The sequence below is a fragment of the Acomys minous genome (genome assembly GCF_964271855.1).
Source record: "Acomys minous genome assembly, chromosome: 6".
In the NCBI taxonomy this organism is placed as follows: domain Eukaryota; kingdom Metazoa; phylum Chordata; class Mammalia; order Rodentia; family Muridae; genus Acomys; species Acomys minous.
In genome coordinates, this window is record NC_140487.1 from 95,614,242 (window position 1) to 95,636,249 (window position 22,008).

Sequence of the window (22,008 nt, forward strand, 5' to 3'; positions counted from 1 at the left end):
CTACAAGCCAAAGTACAGTGAGCAGCACACCCTAGAGAGGCGACACAGCGAAAGATCAGTGGATCAAGGTCACAGCAGCATAGGTCAGTAGGTCAAGGACAGCAGAGGTCACCTGTTCATTAGTGGTTAGCGGTCATGAGAGACTGAACTGGCACACAGCAGAGGCTGGTGGATCAGTTGCGAGAGAGGTCAGTGGGTCAAGGACAGCCCAGGTCCCTAGGAGCAGTCACGCTTGGGCAGGCATTGCCGTGACCGCAGCACACACCTTGCTCCATGGGCATGGTCCGGGACTGGATGCTGGGGCTGAGTGGGCCGGCGCCTTTGCTGGTATGTGCACGGACCTTGATGTCGTAAGTTGTGTCCGGTTTGAGGCCAAACAGTGTAAGGTGAATATCGTCAGTGACATTCTGCAGTTCGTGGTGGCTGTTGATGTCACGGTAGACCACAGTATAGTTGGTGATGCGCCCGTTCCTCTCTGCCAGTACCGGTGGATCCCAGGCCAGTTCCGTGGTAGATGTGGTTAGCCCTGTCACTCGAAGGTTTTGAGGAAAGCCACTGGGCACATCCTCGGGGGTTGTGATCTCTTTCTCAAACTCTTCGCCCGGGCCAGCCCGGTTCTTGGCAGCAAGCCGGAAGATGTAGGTGGCCCCTTTGTGCAGACCGGTGACTGTAAAATGCTGGTCATCCTTGCCAAAATCTATGGTGTTGGGCCGTGCCTCGTCGGCCCGACGGTACTGTAGACGGTAGCCCAGCAGCTCTCCGGGCAGCTCCTTGGGTGGGTGCCACTGCAGCAGCGCGGTGTGCATGGCTGTGGTGCTGACCATCATGGTGGGCCGTCCTGGGACTGAACAGCACGCACTGGGCTCTGGTGCCGCCCTCCCTGCTGCCCACCCAGCTTTGTCCCTGATCCCTCACTCACCTGCCCCTGTTGTAGTAACCACTTTGGGCTTGCTTCGGGCACCATCCCCCTTAGTGGTGTAGGCAGCAACGGTGATGGAGTAGGTGGCCTCCGGGGTGAGGCCACTGATGGTGGTTTCCTGAAGGAGAAGGGGGAAAGGCAGGTCCCATCATACTGGGTGAGGAGCTAAGACCATCAGTCACACTGTAGCCAAGGCTGCGCCAGGTACACAGGAGCAGGGTCTTGGGAGGTGGAGCTGGACAAATCCTTACTCTGCTGGAGGCAGGACAGCCAGGTCGGATGTGGACTAGGAGCATGCCACCCACACCAGAAGCCCCATGCCTGGGGCAGACAGCTCATTCTTCCTTTCAGAGAAGAACAAAGGGCCACACTATTTCTTTCACTCCATTGTACTGTGAGTGGCACCTCATGAGATCCCTACACACATAAACCAGGACAGAGCCTTGCACGCGCCCAGCACCTTGCATGTCCCTTGTCACGTACATGCATGCAGATGACAGACTATAGACCCTCCTGTACTAGCAGGTGCAAGGCAGCTTATAGATAGACACTAATGCAAACATAATATGCCCCCCCTGCGCGCGCACGTGTGTACGTACACACACACACACACACACACACACACACACACACACACACACACACGATAGAGGAGAGAACCAAGGCACAAAATGTTAAGTTAGAGTGACCCCGTCTACTCCAGTGACTATGCTATCCAATCCCTCTGGAGACCACGTGAGAGCGGGAGAAAGACAGGACACAGAACTCCTCAAACCCGGGAACATTTCCCTTGTTCCCACTGGTGCCAGAGAAAGTCAGCCATTCCATTTCCTTCTGGCTTGGCGGATCCTACCCACACAGCCATCTAGCAAAGGGGTTGTTTCCGGACATGCGGAGAAACACCACAGGAGACCAAGCCACGCCACACAGAGTAGAGCAGGGAGAAGAAAGGAAGGGTACCACCGTGGAGAAGAAATAGTACTGTCAGCACCAGTCCTGCTGTCCCTCCAGCTCTAAGCCTCAGGAGGGCCAACTGCAGATGCCAACAACCCTCTGCAGGGCCCTGCTTGCCCAGGCTGGAGGGTCTTCCAGGGCTGGGGCTTCAGCAGCACCATTGCCGGACCTGACTCCCCAGTGCTTCTCCCAGCCTGGGCCTGAGCAGGTGATTTTTCACTCCAGGGATCAATAAGGCCTAACGATCAGGATTGGATTTAACTCCATCCCTGTCTGGCCAGAGCAGGGGCCAGGTCCTGGTCGATTGTGAACATTGGCCTCAAATTGCCGCTCGACAGGCGAGGAGTACGGATTAGAGGAAACGCCAATCACTGCTCGGCCTGGTGCTCATGTCTACATGCCAATTTTCTCTGGATGTGGCTGGTGCCCTGTGGATCTTGGCAACACAGGCTGGGAGAGGGGGAGTGTCCCATGAGCCCAGCCTGACCCAGTCTTGCCCGTGCTTGCACACCTGTTACTTACATAGTCCTCGGACTCCTCTGGTCTCCACTGACCGCAGGAGAGGGAAAGAAAGGGAGACAGGATGGTGAAGGATTTGGCCTGGAGAGGACCTGGCCCTGGAGGACTGACAGATAGCTCTGAAGTGCCCACTGAGGTGACAGCCCAGCATCACTCCCCCCTCTAGGTCCCTGAGTACCAACTGTGTGTGCCAGGCCTGACGAGGCCAGGGAGACAGGACGGCCTGTCAGATGTGGAGACAGGCTTGACAGCTCAAGGAGAGGGAAGACACTAAGGGACGACCTCATAGCCTGCTGTGCCTGGAGTCCCAGCATCCTGTCTGTCTGTCTGTCTATCTATCTATCTATCTTCTCCACTCTTAGCTGACATAATACATTAAAGTCACCTGAGCCAAGGAGTGTCCCAGAACACAAGTGCTGGACTTATGGCTAGAGTGGGCCATGAGTCAGGTTTGCCAGCAAGACTATCAAGGGTAAGTAGCCAGCTCAGAGCCTGGGCATTACCCCAGAGCCAGAGAGACCTCATAGGCCCAAATCCCATTCCACAGGTGCCTGGGGTGAGTTTCATGGCTGGCAGCGGTAACATCTAGGCAGTATGCCCAGATATGCTAGGGGAACACACAAATGGACTGAGGCCCACGACGCGACGTCCGTGGTCTCGAAGCTAGGGGCTGGCCACTGAAGGACAGGCCCTGTTTGGAGTCCTCCAGCACACTACTCTCTGATAGCTGGCCTGGCCTCTGTCCACCCGCCTGGTGCTGGAGTGGCCTGATCATCTGCTTGTCTGGCAAGCTCTGCCATAAAGTCTTTGAGACAGAATATAGGACAAGCCATGAAGACTCCCCCAATGATCGTGTCTACTTCAGAGTGGGCTGGGACCAATTCTTGTTAGGTTTCCTTCCGTGACGGGAGACCTGGGCTTCTCAAGCCCTGGTGTGGAGTCATCACGTGTACCCTCTCCTATGACAGGCAGTGAGAAAAGAAAAGCTGAGGGGCAGGCAGGCCAAGAGGAGTAGGGAGAGGAGGGAAGGAAAGAGAAGAGGATGGCTAGACAAAACTACGGGAGAAAAACCACGAAAAGGGACAAAAGGAGGCGGAGAGTGTCAAGTTTCATATAGAGGGAGCCCAGTGGGGACAGGCTGGGCTGCACACCCCAGGTGGGAGGACACATCACATGTTTTTTCTCTGATCTTACTGGAGGCCAGGACTGCACAGATGGTTCTATTGGGTGGAGAAGGGCAGGATGGGGTGTCCTTGACAAGAGTGACACAGGGGATACCTAGGCCCTCCGGCCAGGCTGGATAAGTGCTCCATCTGGTCTCCCACTGGCCCAAAGCAGAATGACCTAGTCCCACGGGGCAGGAGGCTGCAAGGCCTCCCTGGAGCCTACATGGCTATATTCTTTATAAAGGACACAAACAAATACAGGGACAAGATCCCTGATCTTATTGCCTAACACACATCAAACTGCTGGGGACCAGCACACAAAAGCACATGAAGTGACTTTCCTAGAACCCCAGTGGCTGCAGCTGTGGCGCCAGACTCCTAGGATGGGAGGGGCCGGAGCGAGTCATTCTCTGGATGTTTCTGGGCGGGTGTGTCTGCTGAGACTTTGTGAGGAGCCCTCAACCTGCCCCAGGAATGCAGGGTGGTGAACACACCCACGGCCCCCACCCCTGGGTCCCTCAGCCACAGGCAGGTTGGGAGAAGAAAGAGGGCACCCTCTGGGCAGAAAATAATTTTGGCTCAGAGGGTGGAGCCTAGCCAAAGGCAAGAAGGCTGTTTGTCTGTGTGGGAGCCCATCCCTCAGCACAGCCTGAATATGGGGTTCAGGCTTGGTGGAGAGGGAATCCAGGCTCTTCCTGCTGGGAGTTAGTGCTAGCCCAACAGTCCTTAGCACCTGGTTCTGGACAAGGAGACCCAAGGGCAGACAACAGTTTTTCTGGTTCTTGATGCTCCTTTCCCTCAGGGCAAAGATCTGGCCTCCCATCCAAGCCCCGCCACCCACCTGCTGGCTCATTTCGGCCATACACACAACGTCACATATAACCTGACAGTGCTCTGTGCTCCTGGATGGAACAGCAAGCTGGGGTGACAATACTCCAGGACCTCACCGTAAGCTTGTGGGCAGAACCCCCAGGAAGTCAGAGGCTTCCAGCAGGCTCGGCCTTGGAGATAAGCATCAGGGGTCAGGAGACAAGTGACACTCAGGTAATTATTTGCAGAGCTTCACCTCGGTCACTGGCTTGAGGCCAAAGAGGATAGAGAAAGTCTTTAAGTCCCTGTCTGCCTCTGGCTGTGTGGCACAGGGAGTAGTCAGAACAGAACTGCCCGGGGACAACAGCACAGCTCAGAGCCACAGCAAATGTGCTTCCTGCAAACTACAAGGGTGACTGAAGCCCGTGCGGTGTGCAGGGAGCCTGGAGTCTTTGGACACAAGGCTGTGAGCACTGGTGGCTAAGCCAGCTACCAGGGCAAAGGGGTTAACAGAGGCTAGGTTAGCATAGCTTAAGAAATCCTGACACACAACCGACGTATCCCTGGAACCTGGGCCTCACACCTCCTGATCTCAGAAACTCCTATATGGCAGACCAAGGCCGCCCCAAAGACCATAAATTGCATAAACACTTCTGAGGTCGGACGGGGGAGGAAACAAATCTGGGCTCTAGGGAGTAAAAGGGACACAGCGGTCACTGTCGACGCTGCCACCCAGCCCCGTCAATGGCATACCTGAGCCTCGGCCAGCATGACATCCTGGATGATGGGCTGGCCTCGGGGCTCCCCGTTCTCCAGCAGCACGTAGGTGACCTGGTAGCCACGGATCTGTCCGTGCTGCTTCTTGGAGTCGGGCAACTTCCAGGACACATGAACAGCAGTGGAGTTCAGAGGCTCGACCTCCACCTTCCGTGGCGGCCCGCTGGGCACTGGGGACCAGGGAGAGAGGGAAGTCAGACATGAGGGGACTGAGCCTGGCTTAGGGTACGTACAGCTAACTTTAGGGACGGGCCTCTGCCCCCACTCCCCCAGGAAAGGCTCCAATGTTGTCTCTTTGGCTGGCTGATCCCTGCCAACCCCTCTGGCAGGACTACTTATCTGTGGGGAACACAGATGTGTGTATGTGTGACAGAACAGACAGAGGTGAGGTACCACGCCTTCAACGGCCCAGGCTCACACCATCTGTTACACATTTTGTCAGTATGCAGCCAAGGGCCACTTGAGTCTTTCTGCACTCATCTTCCCGATCCTGGCTCTCACGTTAGGTGGGGCTGCTTCTCCTGCCACAGCCGTCTAAGGTTTTTACGGCTTCAGATACCTTGGAGATGAGCCACAAGCCAGGACCTGGACATGGGCCACCCCACCAGCTACATCTCCCCTGAGTTTAGACCATGAAGCCTAAATTTAGGAAACTAGTCTGTCAGGTCCTGAGGAGGGACGATCCCTTCCCCACCCCGCCTCACAACAGTGCAGCCTACCATCCTCGTCGGTGCGCACCAGCACCGGGCTGCTCTCAGGGCCAGGGCCCACATCTGTGTGTGCCCGCACCCACACCCGGTACTCCGTCCACTTCTCCAGGCCCAACAGGTCCCAGCTGGAATGCTCACGGCTGATGCCATCCACCACATGCCGCTTACGGTCCTCGCCGTCCACTGCCTCATAGGCCACAGAGTACTGGGTGATAATGCCGTTGCGCCTGTCAGCTGGCGGCGGAACCCAACTTACCCGGACTGTGGTGGAGCCCGTGCTCACACATGTCACCTTCTGGGGAGGGGCGGATGGGGCTGGGGAAGACAAATGGGGGGAAAGCAGGCAAATGGAGGGTGGGGATCACAGGCACAGTGACCAAGTAACAAGGGATTGGACACTCACCCAGCCATCCTGAGGCCCTCTATGCATACTGCTGCTGCCACAGTCTAACTCCCTCTGAATTAGCTTTCTATTCTTACACACACACACACACACACACACACACACACACAGTATGTGCAGTGTCTCATACGCGCATATGGAGTTCTAACAGCGTCTCTCCCATGCATATGCCGTCTCACACAAACATGGTATCAAATATATATGCACGCACACACACACATAAACCCCAGAACTTGGAAAATATAATTCTCTTCTGGGGATAAATAGCACAAAGGTCTCTTTTGATTTAAGATGACCTTAACCAGTGCCTCTGTGGACAGACATGGTCTCTGTGCTTAGGCTCATCAAAGTCTGAGGCTAGACAAAGGGATGGGCTAGTGGCCCCTGCAGTTTGGAAAGAAAGTATTCAACAGATTTTTTTTTTTAGGTGTCAGGTGGCAAGTATGTACTCTCTTTGTGTCTGGTGATTTCTCTAGACACCACGTCCAATACAGCAACTTCCTTTTACCTCCAGTTTGCCACTCCCTGCCCAGGTAACTTCAGCAGACATCCACTCGCTGGCGGCAGAACTCCAAACCAGAGCTGGGAATGGCCTTACCGCCCAAACTGTGGACTTTTACCTCCTTTTGTACAGCCTGCCTCGTGCCAGAAAAGTCACCCCAGGGTCCCAGCATTCTACTCTTTATCCCCGGGGACCACTCTCACCCACTTTCATCCTTTAGCCCTTAATAGTCAGCTCTGATTTAAGGTGCCGCAGCTCACCATTCTCACCAATATCTCAAGCTCACTGCCTCATCTTTCTTTGTATGCGTGTGTGTGTGTATGCGTGTGTGTGTGTGTGTGTGCGCTTGTGTGTATAAGCTGAAGGATGATGCCAGGTACCCTGCTCTATCATTTACTACCATCTTCCCTTGAGACAGGGCCTCTCACTGAGCCTGAAGCTACACCGGCAGCCAGCAAGCCACAGAGAGCAGCAGCAGCTGTCTCAGCCTCCCCACACTGTCAGTGTTAAAGCTGTGGATGTGGCCATACCCTACTTTGTATGTGGGTGCTGAGGATTTGAACTCAGATCCTCATGATTATGCAGCAAGCTCTCTTACCTGTGGAGTCATCCCCCCAGCTCCTCAGTTTCCCACCATCCCTTGACCCTACTAGGTAATGAATAAAGCAGCGCAGAGACAAGCAGAGAAGCTGCAGCTCCAGGGGGCTCCCTGGGCTCCCTGCCGAGGTCTACTCTATCTTGCTCACTCTGCCACTTTACAAATAATGCAATAAATCCGCACAGCTCCCAGGCCTCCAGCTCCCTTTGCCTATAGGCATAGGAGCTTGCTGCCGCCTTCCAACAGAAGCTCCATTTCTTCCTGTATTCCCTCAAGAGTGGTGTCCAAGGCCTAGCTCTTTATGACCCACACGCTGCCCTCTTCCTTGTACCTCCAGAGACTTTGCCAGCTGTCCCTCTCCTTCCACTTCTGGCTTTGCCCTCTTGACTCTCACAACAGCACTTGGATGCACCTCAACGCCACAGGCCCTCCAGGTACAGCGGTCCTCTTGCAGCCAGCTTCTGGATGACATGTAAGCTTGCTGGCTTACTCCCTCACCTTCCACAGCCCCCACCAAGCTAGCACGCATCTCCCCCGAGCCCTCTTTCTCACTACATCCAGTTCCTTGCAACACTCAGGGGCAGCTTCAGGTCCACCTCTGTAAACTTCCCTAGCCCTAGACTTCGCGCCCTCTCTGTTTTGCCCCGCCTGGCTCAGGCCCTGCTACACCTCCATGTGTCTACACTGACAGGCACAGTGTCTTGGATGTGGGTGTCTGAAACCAGGTTACTGCTGACTTCCTGTCCTGGGGGCCGAGTGCTCTTTCAGAGCCTCCCACCTGAGACAAGCTCCACCTCCACATCCCCGTCCTACTGCCTTTCTTTCTTTCTTTCTTTCTTTCTTTCTTCTTAGTTTTTCGAGGCAGGATTTCTCTGTGTAGCCTTGGCTGTCCTGGACTCACTTTATAGACCAGGCTGACCTTGAACTCACAGCAATCTGCCTGCCTCTGCCTCCTGAGTGCTGGGATTAAAGGCATGCGCCACCACGCCTAGGTGCCCCTCACTTTCAATCCATCACCGGGTCCTGGCCAGTCCGCATCCTAGGTAACTCGAAACCCACCACTACCACATCAGCCAAGCCAACTGCTTGCCTGGTGCACTGAAAAGGCATCTAAGTGATCTCTGCATCCTGGGTCACCTGACCATCTTCAGGGCTGGCAGAGCTATGCCTGATCTTTAGTCCTGACTGCTGGAGCTTAGATGGCTGCTCTGGGAACAACAGTCCACAGAGTCCCTGTCTAGAGCCACCATGCTCCCTGTTCCTTTTACCTAGTTAGTTTCCACGCTTGCTTCAGCCTAGGTGAAACGTTCTAGCTCTTTGACCTCTGACCAACAGTGTTTCCTGTACCGCCATCTCTCCACCTTCCCATCTCACTCTGCACAAGTTTAATTAGAAGCTCATTTGGGTAATTACAGGCACACTGTATGCCTCAGTCCACTGCAGGGGCCCTACGGATAGAGGCCTTGCCTTCCGACATACTACCAGACCTAGAGCATGTCAGGTCTGGCCCCCCAGCAAGAGCACTTGCTGATGCTTCTAGAATAAATTTATGACTATAAAGTCAGGCAGTCTTTGTGCACACAGTCTCACGTCACACTACACCAGGCTGCACTCACACTTCCATAACCCACCACTTTCCTCGGCAGAGCTAGAGAACTACAGAGTCAGACAGACACGGTCACACCAGGACACCCTGACATACTTAGGTGCTACAGGCCAGGCGTTCACACGAACTCCCCGTGGATCTACCAATAGTCATGTTGTCATATAAGCCAAGTGGTCCCACACACACAGCCACATTCTCATGGACCTGTCCCTGAGCTCACGGGCCTCAGAGAGAGTACGTAGCTCCCAAGGAATCACCATGGTGGGGTATGAAGAAGGGGATGTGGGCGATGGGATGTGGGACCATGGGGAGGGCAGACAGGCACCCAGGCATGTCCGGAACACGGCAGGCCACCAAATCAGTGCCATGATCTGTGGATGGCAGGGGAGGGCTAGAGGATAAAGATGAGTCACAGTCACATACAACTTACCTGTGTGGGGTGTAAGGGTCACAGGGGTAAGAGAGGGTCAGAAGGCTGGGCAGGGGACAGAGAAGGCAACCGCTGCCCGGACACAGACTAGCTGGGCACTTACCTGTCCCTTTCTTGGGGTCCAGACTCAAAGAGCCCAGACCGGAGTCCAATACTGAACTCAGCAAGAGTCCATACTGACCACCCACCTGCTTAAAGGGGAAGGGTGTATGGCTGTGTGTGGTGTCCCAACCCACATGTGGCAAGTGTGGCCTTAGCGGACACTTACTGGACTGTGCTGTACGGGCCTCTATGGTGGGAGTGAAGACGCCCACCCCCACATCTGAGCGGGCCGCCAGCTGGAAGTGGTACAGTGTGTCAGCCTTCAGGTCCTCTAGAGTGTAGGAGGAGGTGGGGTCGAAGGTCACCTTGTGCTGGAAGAGCAGAGAGCACTTATTGACTGCTCAGATCTCAAAGGCCACTCAGAGGTTATTCCCCACATGGGCTGCTAGCAGCTGGCAGGGGACCCACTGTGGTTCTGTGATAGCCCCGCCCCACACAGTCACACAGGCCTCACAAAAAAATGCATGGCTTGACTCATGCCAACTCAAAGATCACAAAGGCCATCAGGGAATCTATGGCCCCAAGGGAAACTTCAGGGCGAGGACAATATCACACGGGCCACGAACCCAAGAGAACAAAGGTAGGCCTTAGAAGCTTTGCCTTTAGCACAGGAGTGGTGCAGACTACAGAACCACAAAGCTGCAGGGGAAACCCAGGGCCTGTAGCCTGTCTAGGCGTACCCATCACAGACCACCAGGGACTGGGGGATAGCCTCCGTCCACCCTTCCCAGCCTCGCGCTCACCTGCTGGCCTTCATCCTCTGCTGCCCAGTACACCAGCTCATACTTGACGATCCGCTCCTGCGGAGGCAGCAGCCACGAGAGCTGGATCCTGCTGTCCGACTCAGCTGTGGCCTGGAAGTCTGCAGGCTGTGCAGGCACTGCAATGCCCACCCCACGCACCGTCAGCTTCACGGGCCCAGTGAGAGGGGGCCAAGCTCTCACTAGCTTGGCCTGCATCCCCGGTGAGCACACATCTGTGCAGTGTGGCACCCTCGCCCTCCCCATGCTCCAGGTTTCATAGCCTGAGGAAACAGGAGGGACTGTGCCCAGGCCTCTGTTGTCAGCTGTCCAGCCGGAACGCAGCCCCTACCTACCTCCCTGCTGCGTCTTGACTTGGATGGTGGGGCTGGGTGGGCCATCGCCCACGGCAGTGAAGGCAAGCACACGAAGGCTGTAGGTGATGCCAGGTAGCAGGCTGCCCACGGTGGTAAGAAGTCCTGCGTCAGTGTTGTGCTTATGCCAGGCGCTCAAAGGGCGTCGAGAGTCTGGAGTGTAATAGACGCGGTATCCCCGTACCAGGCCGTTGGGCTCTTCAGGTGGTTCCCACTGCACCAGCATGGTGCTGGCGCTTAGCATGCGGGCCTGCACACGGCGTGGAGGGCTGGAGGGTGCCTGCTCACCCGTGCGTGCACGCACCGCCTCACTGGGTGGCCCTCGCCCAATGCTGTTAACAGCCAACACACGGAAGGCATATTCCGAAAAAGGACTGAGGCCACCAATACTGTATCGGGTGCTGGCCACACCATCCACTTCCTGGAAGGGGCTATCTGTGCCAGCTGCGCGATACTGGATGCCATAGAAGGACACAGGCTCGGTATTTCCAGAGTCCCATGTCAGGGTAACACTGGTGGCGGTTGTCTCTGTCACCACAAGATCAATAGGAGGCTTTGGCAGAGCTGAGGAGAAAGAATGGTTGTACATGGTGACCCCGAGGACAAGCCAAGACATCATCCAAACACGAGGTATGGCCACCTGAGTGTGGTTGACACCCGAGACCCACCTTAAGAAAAGGCAGCTACTGGGACTGAGTCACTGCAGCAGGTCTATTGGTGGTCCCAAGAGCCGTGAGCCCTTCAGTACGTAACACATTACCCTTGGGACCATCCACATTGACGCATCATCACATTAGTACATGTGCTTCATCCAACAACAGACCCGGGCCCACACAGTCCACACACCTGGACCAGGCAGAGACCTGGTTGTTTTTTTGTTTTTGTTTTTTTGGTGGGGATGGGGGTGGAGGTGTTTCAAGACAGGATTTCTCTGTGTAATAGCTCTGGCTGTCCTGGACTCGCTTTGTAGACCAGGCTGGCCTCGAATTCAGAGATCCACCTGCCTCTGCCTCCCAAGTGCTGGGATTAAAAGGCGTGCGCCACCACGCCCAGCTGAGACCTGCCTGTTGCTCACTTACACTCACCTGTACCAAGTCTGTGTAACAGTGTGTGAGCACACACATGTGCAATTATCTCCCAAGGAATTGGCCTTAAGAGTTCAGAAAGAGCCATGAAGCTGTTAGGCCCAGTACACCCCATGACTTGGCTCAAAATGAAGGTGGTAAAATCCCAGGCCCACGCTCGCTCCACGAGGACTGACTACTAAATACCAGGCACCACTTCCGTGCCACAACGGCTCGAGGTCACATCCTTGCTTTCTGGAATTTATACTTTGGGGAAATAATCAACAAATGAATTCATGGTGATTGTGTACAAGGACAGTAAGAAAAAAAAAACCCACGGCTTCTCCTTGGATGGGGTGAACAGGAGAAGACACACAGCGCTGAGGCCTGAAGGGACAGGCTGAGCCCCTGACCCTGACAGCGGACAGGGAGCAAGTGAGGGGACTAGAGCAGTATGCACCTGTGTGCTGGCAGGTGCTGAGGGGGGACTAGAGCAGTATGCACCTGTGTGCTGGCAGGTGCTGAGGGGGGGGGACTAGAGCAGTATGCACCTGTGTGCTGGCAGGTGCTGAGGGGGGGACTAGAGCAGTATGCACCTGTGTGCTGGCAGGTGCTGAGGCGGGGACTAGAGCAGTATGCACCTGTGTGCTGGCAGGTACTGAGGGGGGGGGCCAGCTGATGTTCCTGGGTGACTCAGCGTGAGCTCCTGAAAGCTACCGCTGCTTTCATGCAAGGACAGAGCATACGGCCAGCAGTGTCGCTCTCAGGGGAGTGTGAGGTCCTGGGCACTATCCTAAGGAACCTAGCACCCAAGGTGGACCAAGTGGAGTGACATGATCCTGGCTTACATCCTGCTTTGCTTTTTGCAGTACTTGGGGTTGGATCTAGGGCCTCAAACATGGTAAATGCTCTACCAATTTAGCTGTGTCCCAGCTCTTAGTTTGAATCTAAAAATAAAAATAAAAATAAAACAAAACCTCAAAAACCCAGCCAAGTTAAGTGAACATATCTTTAATCCCAGTACTTGGGAGACTGAGGCAGAAGGATCTCTGTGAGTTCAAGGCCAGCCTGGTCTACAATAGTTCTCCAGGGCAACAGAGTTGGCACCAACGCACCCCAGACTCCCTGAAAAAACAAACGAGCAAAAACCTACTCAAGTTTCAGAGTAAGGGATGGGTCAAAGACAGACAAGAACGGATGGCAGGGTCTGACACTTAAATACTAGATATCTGGCCAGCATGGTGGCATAGGCCTTTAATCTCGTCTCTCAGGAGAGCTCTGTGAGTTTGAGGCCAGCATGGTCTACATAGTGAATTCCAAGATAACATTCAAGACCTTGTCTCAATAAAAAACAAAACAAAACAAAAAACCTCTGAACCAAAAACAACAGTTTATATGTTGGGCTGGAGAGATGGCTCAGTGGTTAAGAACACTTGTTCTTGTTCAATTGTTCAATTCCCAGCACCCACATGATGGCTCACAAGCATCTGCACACTCCACTTCCGGGTGATCTGATGTTCTCTTCTGGCCTCCCAGGCCCTAAAGCACACACATACACACATATGTAGGCAAAACATTCACAAATAAACTGAATAAATCTTTGAAAATTAATTTTTAAAAATCATAAATATTAATGTTATATTTGCCTGTGCCCCAGAGGTCCCCAGAACCCTCCCTCTGCCCTGGCTACCAACACACCCTTCTCACTGGGAGGCTGTTCAGGGCAAGGAGTTGCTGTTAAATAGTGGTTGCAGGGAGAGGGTTGTGAGCTCAGACCACCAAGGCTGAGTCTCCGCTCTGCTGTTTACTTCAGCGTGAGCCTGGGTAGAAGATATATTTGAATCGCTCGCTTGTAAAACAGGGATAATAAGAGCATCTGCCCTACGACCTCCCTAAGGAGCAAAGTCAACTATTGCCTGGCACCGATGCCTGGCACCTGGAAACCCAATACCAGCTAGTGAGAGGACCTGTCCAGAGCCAGGGGCACCGTAAGAGGCGACGGTGGCAATCCTTCAGCTCTGCCTGCTCCCCTATCAGCCAGCACCCATTTACCTGCCCCAGGCCTGAGTAAAGCCCCGCAAACAGAGGAGGACATCGGCTGGCTGAGGCACCCGGCGCACTTACCTTTTACTGTGACCTGGGCTGTGGCCTCTATCATGCCTAATGAAGAGATGGCCACACAGGTGTAGTTGGCAGATCGCACGACATTGCTGAGCTCCAGGACGTTGCGGCCAACCGGCATCTCATCCTCTTTGGTGAGCTCTTCGGCACCCAGCATCCACTTCACATACGGCATGGGCGCACCCACTGCCACACACGTCAGATTCACGCTGCCACCTGGCATCACCTCCTGGCTGATGGGAGGGATGGAGAAACGAGGAGCCACGCGGCGCACTGTGGGAGGAGGGAGAGAGGCACTCACAGGCTGGGCAGGACACATGGGGAGGCAGAAGGGCAGGGGCCCTTCATCAAAGAAGCCTCTCTCAGAGGCAAGCCCATGCTCAGAGACTGGAGGAGTGGCGTCCCCAGGGCCTGGCTCACCACTTCCCACCTCACTTTGGGACTAGAAATAGTCCCTGTGCTCAGGGACCATCTGGAACGCCTCTTGATGAGAATTTGCACAACCAAGCTCCCAGCTTACGGCCCTGGACGCTCAACCAAGGTCACACAGGACTTAGTGCAAGAGCCAGGCCTGATTAGGGCCACAGTCCAGGTGGTCTGCCAGTGACCACTCTTGCTTGCTCCTGACTCCTTTCCTCCGGTGTCTCCAGAGGGACCAGTTGAGACACCAAAGAAAGAAATCCAGGTCGTCCGAGCATGGCTGGGGCAGGGCAAAGGATCAGTCACCTCAGTAACAACACGGCCACCTTCCCTGGAGTCTGTGCCTCCATCTCTTAGGCCATGGCCCCAGGAGAGAAGAGGAAATGGCGCAACCACCTGCTGGGCCACGGCTGTGCGTAAGGTCGGGCTGGGACCCACACCGTGGATGGCCTCTTAGGAGGGCTAGTCCAGGGACAAGGGGTCGGGCGGGCCAGGGACGTGGTCCGCGGGCAGGATGGGCATGAGGATGGCAATAACATGATGTGCACCAGTGAGTAAAGGTCCCAAGGAGGAGGGTGGCTGTGCCTGGCCACGACCCCCGGCCTTGGACTCCCCTGGCCAGAAGCTGTCCTGGGCTTCTCAGTCCAGGGTACAGCCTGGAACCAACCTGAAGTTGCAAGCTTGGCAGGGACATTCAGAGCATGCAGAGAGGGTAAGGTGAACAAGACCTAGCCACACATAGGCATGCTTGGCATGCAGACAGGCCATGCAGCTGCTGGCAGAGGCCCATAGATACCCTACGTAGTCACCCTTTCACAAAGGGTCAGGGAGGACAGGCAGCAAGCCTAAGTGACCTGAGGGCACACAACAAGAGCACGGGTGGGTCTCTGAGGACTCTTGCTGGGGAGCCCAGACATGCAGAAGACCCATGGTCCCACATGAGAAGCATCTCACACACAGCAGCAGGTCACAGAAGCAGAGGTGGAAGCTCCGGAAAGACCACCAGGTCCAACGTCACCTCAGTTCCCAGGGGTCAAACTGAAGCTCAGCGCTGAGACACTTAGTAAAAGTTACCAGGCTACGGAGCTAGCTGGTACTGCATTGTCAAAGGCCACACACATAGGTAACTGCCACTAGGAACATCTAAACTACCACTCCTTCTGCGGTCACTCGAGTAGCTCCACGCTGGCTGTCTCTCATTGTACCCCACTCCCACTCTCCACAGACAACTGGCACTCTCCCAAGGAACAAGTTTCTGCGTGGCTCCCGACGCTCCAGGGCCAGCCTATAAGACTTTGGGTAGAACCAGCTTCCACACTTTGTACGTCGGTTTCACCAAGTCCCACCAGTGGATTCACTATCCTGGCAGCCCCAAGTGAGCCCCCGTGAAAGGCTAGCACACCTGGTCTGTTCGGCCACACTCATGTCAGGTGTTTATTAGGAGTGTATTGCACACATCCAGAGTTCTGCCTTCATGCAGAAGCAGCATCCTCATTCTCCCTGCCCCCCCCCCCCAATCAGAGTGCTAGGGTTGAATTCAGGTTTTGTACTCTACCACTGAGCAACATTTCCAATTCCCTTTTCATTTTCTCTAGGGGAGCTATCTCTCCATGCTTGGCACACAGAGTGTGTGATCTAGATCTGGCTAGTAAGAAACAACCTTTCAATGTTTGCACGACATGAGAGCAGTAACACACTTTTCAGGGGCAGCTGAAGCTTGGGAGACCCACTCCAGGACAAGGGAGCAACAGTAAGAGGTAACGACAACGACCTGGCCACACTAAAGACCTGGCTCCATGCCTGCCCCATCAAATCTACTTCCAAACTTCCCAGTTCCATAACATAACAGACTGCATTGCTTATACTATGGTAAGTGGGCTTCTATCATCAGCCTCTTTTCAACTATGTATGTACGTATGTATGTATGTATGTATGTACGTACGTATGCGTGTATTTATTTATCTATCTATGTGTCTGTTTATCTGTCTGGTCTGTCTGTGTCTCTATCTATCTCTGTGTAGTCCTGGCTACCCTGGAACCTGCTCTGTAGACCAGGCTGTCCTCAAACTCAGAAATCCATCTGCCTCTGGCTCCCAAGTTATGGAATTAAAGGCGTACACCACCACTGCCCAGCAAAATTTTATTTTATTATTTATTTATTTAATGATTCTATTTTGGGTGTACGGGTGTTTTGCACCACATGCACGTATGATGCACAAGGAGGTGCTGAGCTCCCATGTGGGTAACGGGGAACTGAACCTGGGCCCATTGCAAGAACAAGTGCTCTTAATTACTGAGCCAACTTTCTAGCCCTAAACATTTTTATTTTTATTTTATGTGTATGTGCATGTAAGCTTGCACAAGCGTATGTGTAGCGCATGTATGCTGGAGCCCACGGAGGCCAGAAGATGGTGTTGGAGACGCTGTAACTGCAGCTACAGATGGTTGTAAGCCACCAGGTGGGTGCTGGGAACTGAGCCTGGTCCTCTTCAAGAGCTGGTGCTTAACCCCCTCCCTACCCGGCTAAGCCATCTCTCCAGCCCCTTTATCATGTGTCTTGTTTCTTTGTTTTGTTTTTCATGATAGAGTTTTTCTGTGTGGCCCTGGCTGTCTTAGAGCTCACTCTGTAGACCAGGCTGGCCTCAAACTCAGAGATCCACCTGCCTCTGTCTTCTGAGTGCTGGGATTAAAGGTGTGCACATCATGTCCAATGGGAAGCCACTCTTGAGCATCTGCCTTTATAAGCACAGTAAGATTAGGTCTGTGTGGCAAAAGCTCACATCTTTGAAAGCCATGGTTGACAGGGCTGAAGGATACCCCAGGAGGCTATGGGGAAGAGCTTTAGGGCTGGCGTAAGACGGAGCTCCAGATGGGACTTTGACATTTACGCCAGGGGAAAGGTCAAGGCCAGATGGCTCTAGCTAATGGTGGAGCTCTAACAGAAGAAGGGGCCACTGAGTGTCAGAGTCCAGCGCTGCTGCAGGAGGAATAACCCTGGGGACCATATCTAAACATGTACCAACATTTACCCCAGGATAGTCAGTCCCTGGCAAACTGTGTTTTCAGAGCCCGCAGAGACCTCATGGATCAGGCTGGGGGGCCAGGCTAATGCTTTGGGCCACTCCTTTGAAAGCCTTCACCTCTAGCCACTGTCAGGAAACTGAGGCCCTAGGGGAAAAGATACTAAGAAGGGCTTTTATTTTCCCTCAAAGATATAAGTGATAGGGAGAACTCTAGGGGCTGCGGACAAATGTGAGGTCAGTATCAGGCCCCAGGTGTGCCACTGACAACTTCCTTCCTATAAGGTCACTAGGTTCCAGCCATGGGCAAAGATTCCAAGAAGGCAGTTTCCTAGAGCTCAGGTCATCACATTCACAGAGAACAGTGTGGGGGTAAGGGGCAACAGAGTGCCCCACATACCAGCGAGGCCCTGTGCCCTACATCTGGCCGGACAGCTACCCCTGTACCAACAGCTGGAAATAGTTGATGCCCTGACACAACATCTGCACCACCCTCCCCCTGCCGCTACAAGCAAAGGGAACAGGACTCACCCTGGACTCGGTCTATTGACAGAAGCAACAGCAGGGAAGGAAAAACTGGAGCTGGGAAAAATGCACTTAGGGTCTAATCTCAGGCTCCAACAATGCCGGTCTATTACCGTTCCCTGTGCATCCTTAGTGCTGACATTTTATAGACAATTTCCAAAACAGGGCCCTGCCATTTCTGGATTATATTTCAGCTGTAACTTTTAAGTCTAATTATTTGCGCTGACAACCCCCTATAATAGGGCGGTGCGGCGCCCAGAGGCATCAGCATTCAGTGGAGTGACAGCCTAATCGCAGGGGGAGGTAGCCCCGCAATCTGCATTCACTTGCGGAAATTTCTCTGATGAAAATAACACAACATTAAGGAGGGGATAAGGGGCAGGATCCACTGTATCAAGATAAAATAACTCTTTAATAAATAACCTTGTGGCTGCCGCAGAGCAGTAATTAAATGCTGGCACACCCGGCACACAGTTTTAAGTAAAGCTAGAAAAATGTAAGATGCAATTATCAGCACCAAACAAATTACCAGCCCGGCAAATCCCCCCGGAATATTTAGAAACTCATTTCTCCATCCTGTTAAATATTTGTGTATGCGCTTATTTTTGGTGGGACCACAGGGTTGGGGGTGGCGGGGAAGGACAAAGGATGTAGAAGGTGGGTGAAGGGGTGAGGGGAGTGGCTGCGGACTGGGATGTCTGCTGATGACTGTTTTCTGACCGCTCTGGCAGATCCGCCCGGTCAGCGAAATGGTGTAACCGAAATGCCCCAGAGCTCAGGAGTGCATACGGATGGAGGCTAATGCTGCTATCTGAGCCCAGGCTGCTGCCCTCCTCCTGACGGGCTCCCTTGTCCTCCTGGAATAAACTCAAAACCACAGAGGAGCAAGATGCAGAGGGCAACCTGGCAGCTTGGGTCTGTGCTATGTTTCCTCCTTGGATCCCTAAAGCCCAGTGGCCAGCAGAGCTACTGACCCTGGGATCATAAGGACCCCCACCCTTGCTGGCCCAGGGCTGGGAAGCAGAGGCCTAGCTCCAAGGGGATCCAGGGAGTGTCAAGAAGCCCCGCCCAATCTAAGGCTGAGCTGGACTGGACTCATGGCCCCAGCCAATTATAGCTGATGATTCAGTCACTCCAGGTATGAGCATGCTGGATCAGGATGCCCAGTGGCACTGCCCAGCATGGGGCTGAGGGCTGTGAGCTGGCTAGCAAGCCATATACACTCTACCTTCAGAAAGGTACAGAGGCTGCCTTAGAAATAAATGCAGGCAGAGGGGTCTAGGCTGGAGGGATGACCTTGGTTTGAACCTGGCAGGGGACAGAAATGATATAGTGATGGGACACTTGCTCAGTGTACCAAAATGATGCCACTTGCTTTGAATCACAGTCATCAGGGTCCTTGAGAGGCGGACCAAGGCTGGTCTGAAGTCTTAGGTTGGCCGATCTGCTTCACCAAGCACTGGTAAGACTCTGTGGGCCTCAAGGACAGGGCAGACACTGCAGGACTGTGCCGTGTACTGCAAGATCTCAAGGGGACAGCTCCTAAATTAGCCTCTTTCTATTGGCTTCTGTAGCTCTGGCTTCTCTTAGGCAAGCTTGGCCTACATAAGGGTGGGGAGACTGAAGAAGCTTCCCCAAGCCCCTGTACATGCCAAGCGCCTCAGCCTTTACAGTCCCTCTGACCACAGATCCCACAACCATTCCTGTGCTCGAACTCTACCTGGAACAGACAGCTGGCCTGTCCCAGGTGCAAAAAAATGGGGTGCGGTTTTGTGCCGTGCACCATGCGTGTGTGGCCACTCCAGCAGCGGAGCCCGGCTAAGGGGACATGCAGACACACAGTACATGAAGGAGTCAAGCAGCAGGAGCATGCAGGGCAGAAGGCCTGCCCACCCATCCCTGGTCCTGCCTGCCAGCCAGCCCAAGCAGTGATGAGCAGAGGCCAACTGGCGGGCAGGCGCGGCTGGAGAGAGCCTGAGGGAGCTGACCAAGCCCGCTGGTCCCAACTGACGGGCACAGTCGGTGGGCGGACTGTAGATGGATAAGAAGTGAAAAAGACCAACCTTCTCGCTGATCTGAGAGATGAGAGTTTGGGTTGATGGCAGAGTGCGATGAGGATGAGGAGGGAATAAAAAAAAGACAAGGAGAAACACAGAGAGAGTAAAAACAGGCCAACCTTCATCTGCCCACACAGCACAGAGACAAGACAAGACTCCTGTGCCCCTCGCACACACGTGCACACGGACCACGCCGCTCACAAAAGACTCAGGACTCATGGAGGGACACAGTGGACAGGGCTGGGGCCCACCAGCGGGTGCCAGGGACGGCGAGGGGAGAACTGGTAGGGGTGTAAGTGGCGCGTGGGCCAGTCTACAAGCCTCACACACCCTCACAGGTCAGACAGACCGGGTACAGTGGGCTCTAGGGTCAGGGCCCACCCAGGTCACAAACCCACCGAGGCACACAGGCCACCTCAGCCCCACCACCATGAGGAAGCCCCATGCTGTGAGACACCAGTGTGGGGAGCACGTCTGCATGCCTGGTGGAAAGAAAAGCCAGGAGGTAACACCCTCGTTTCAGGCCGCAGAGGCTCAGGTGCCAGGTCTCGGAAGAGAACGGGGAGGGTGATAGTCCTAGTACAGGGAGGCCAGGCTTTGCCAAGGGCGGGGTTCCGCCTCGGCCCTGGCAGCTGTATGCCTGGGAGCTGCAGAGGAGAGACACCGTGGATGGAAGGAGAAAGTGAGTCACTTAGGGCGGGAGTCAGATGGTGCTGGAGAAAGAGGCTGGTCTGCTCAGCATGCCCGGGCCTGCTAGACTGTGGGCGGAATTGCAGGGCAACTGTGAACAAAGGCAGATGTAAACGCACGGTGCGTGTCCCACAGCGCTATCCCAACAGAAACCCAGACAGCTGACTCTCGTGTGCTTCCAGGGCACCTGGCGGCACGCTGGGAGCTTTATGTGCTCCTTCTGCTGTAGCAGCCCCAGGGCCTCACAGAGGAAGGGAGAGCCCTGACAGTTTGGTGAACAGAGGAACAGTGTGGGGAGGCTAAGTCTGAGGAGATGAGTCCACAGACACAGACCAAAGTTAGGGATGGAGACAGAAGCCCTTAGGAGGCAGCAATCCTGCACAGAGTTCTCCACAAGGGCAAACTTCCTCTGGGCACCAGTGTCTGGAGAGATTTGGGGCTCTTTAGACTGGTCTGACTAAGGGTTGTTACTGGCACCTGGCTGGCTACAGATGCTTCTAAATATCCTACTACGCAAACAATAGCCCTCAACAGAGATGTGTCCAGTCTGCAGTGTCAACAGTCAAGTGCTAAGGTTAGAGTTGGGGATTCTATCTCTGGGTCGTAACGGGAACCACGATGGAAGGGAGACTTGAAGGCACCATGTTGGGAGACAAGAGGCCAGCAGATAGGAACCAGGACGGGGCAGGCTCTTCTATGCCTATCTTCCATGCAAAGTTCTAAGTACAGAGCTAGTGGCTAGCGCGACGCTGGCTGTCCCAGAGTACTCCTGGGGCAGATGGGGCTTTGCTGGGTACAAAAAGAACACTGGGGACACTATGGGCGGGGCCAAGGAGCCTTTCTTTCTTTTCTTTTTTTTTTGGAGACAGGGTTTCTCTGTGTAGCCTTGGCTGTCCTGGACTCACTTTGTAGACCAGGCTGGCCTCAAACTCACAGTGACCCGCCTGCCTCTGCCTCCCAAGTGCTGGGATTAAAGGCATGAACCATAACTGCACAGTTTTTGTTTTTTGTTATTTTGTTGTTGTTACTGTTTTTTGTTTTGTTTTTATTTTTTTAACAGGGATTTTCTTATGTCAGAAATCCTAGACAGAAAGGGCTGGCATAGATATATATGGGCTCTAGACATGAGGCAGCACCTGGAGGGTGAGGTTGGCTATGTTAGACTCTAGACAGGGAGGGCCAAGGGTAAAGGAACCCCTATGTCCCCCACCTCCCAAAGCTCTTCCAAGTGGCGCTTACCCCAGAAGATGGGACAAGGCAGGGTCCAGTGAGGGTCATACTCAAGCCCTATCATGTGTGGACCAAGGGGACTCTGAGGCAGGGATGCTTCTTCAAGTAGTTAAGATCTCCTGGTCTGTGTGCCACCTCAGCCCATTTCCAGAGATAACCACCGCCCTACAACCGGGGTGGACCACAGCCAGCATGGCAGTGCTAGCTGAGTGGCTGTGGTGCCTAGGTAGGATGCCCCGTGGCCTCCTTTTTGAATCTGGGTGATCTTTTC

The 22,008-nt window shown here is 54.2% G+C and overlaps 1 protein-coding gene across 8 annotated transcripts in view; it reads right to left on the reverse strand.

Annotated features, from left to right (window-relative positions):
* PTPRF (protein tyrosine phosphatase receptor type F) overlaps positions 1 to 22,008 on the reverse strand; it is an 83,875-nt gene that overhangs the window by 17,935 nt on the left and 43,932 nt on the right. For 3 of the 8 annotated variants that reach the window (XM_084787087.1, XM_084787084.1, XM_084787082.1), the window contains 9 exons: positions 13,799 to 14,068; positions 10,593 to 11,174; positions 10,240 to 10,376; positions 9,663 to 9,807; positions 5,865 to 6,170; positions 5,122 to 5,315; positions 2,396 to 2,422; positions 920 to 1,037; positions 266 to 844 (listed from right to left, as the gene is read on the reverse strand). In XM_084787087.1, the coding sequence (XP_084643213.1) occupies positions 266 to 844; positions 920 to 1,037; positions 2,396 to 2,422; positions 5,122 to 5,315; positions 5,865 to 6,170; positions 9,663 to 9,807; positions 10,240 to 10,376; positions 10,593 to 11,174; positions 13,799 to 14,068 (2,358 nt within the window). The remainder of the gene's footprint in view (positions 1 to 265; positions 845 to 919; positions 1,038 to 2,395; positions 2,423 to 5,121; positions 5,316 to 5,864; positions 6,171 to 9,662; positions 9,808 to 10,239; positions 10,377 to 10,592; positions 11,175 to 13,798; positions 14,069 to 22,008) is intronic. The other 5 variants (XM_084787085.1, XM_084787083.1, XM_084787089.1 and 2 more) reach the window with 3 other exon arrangements.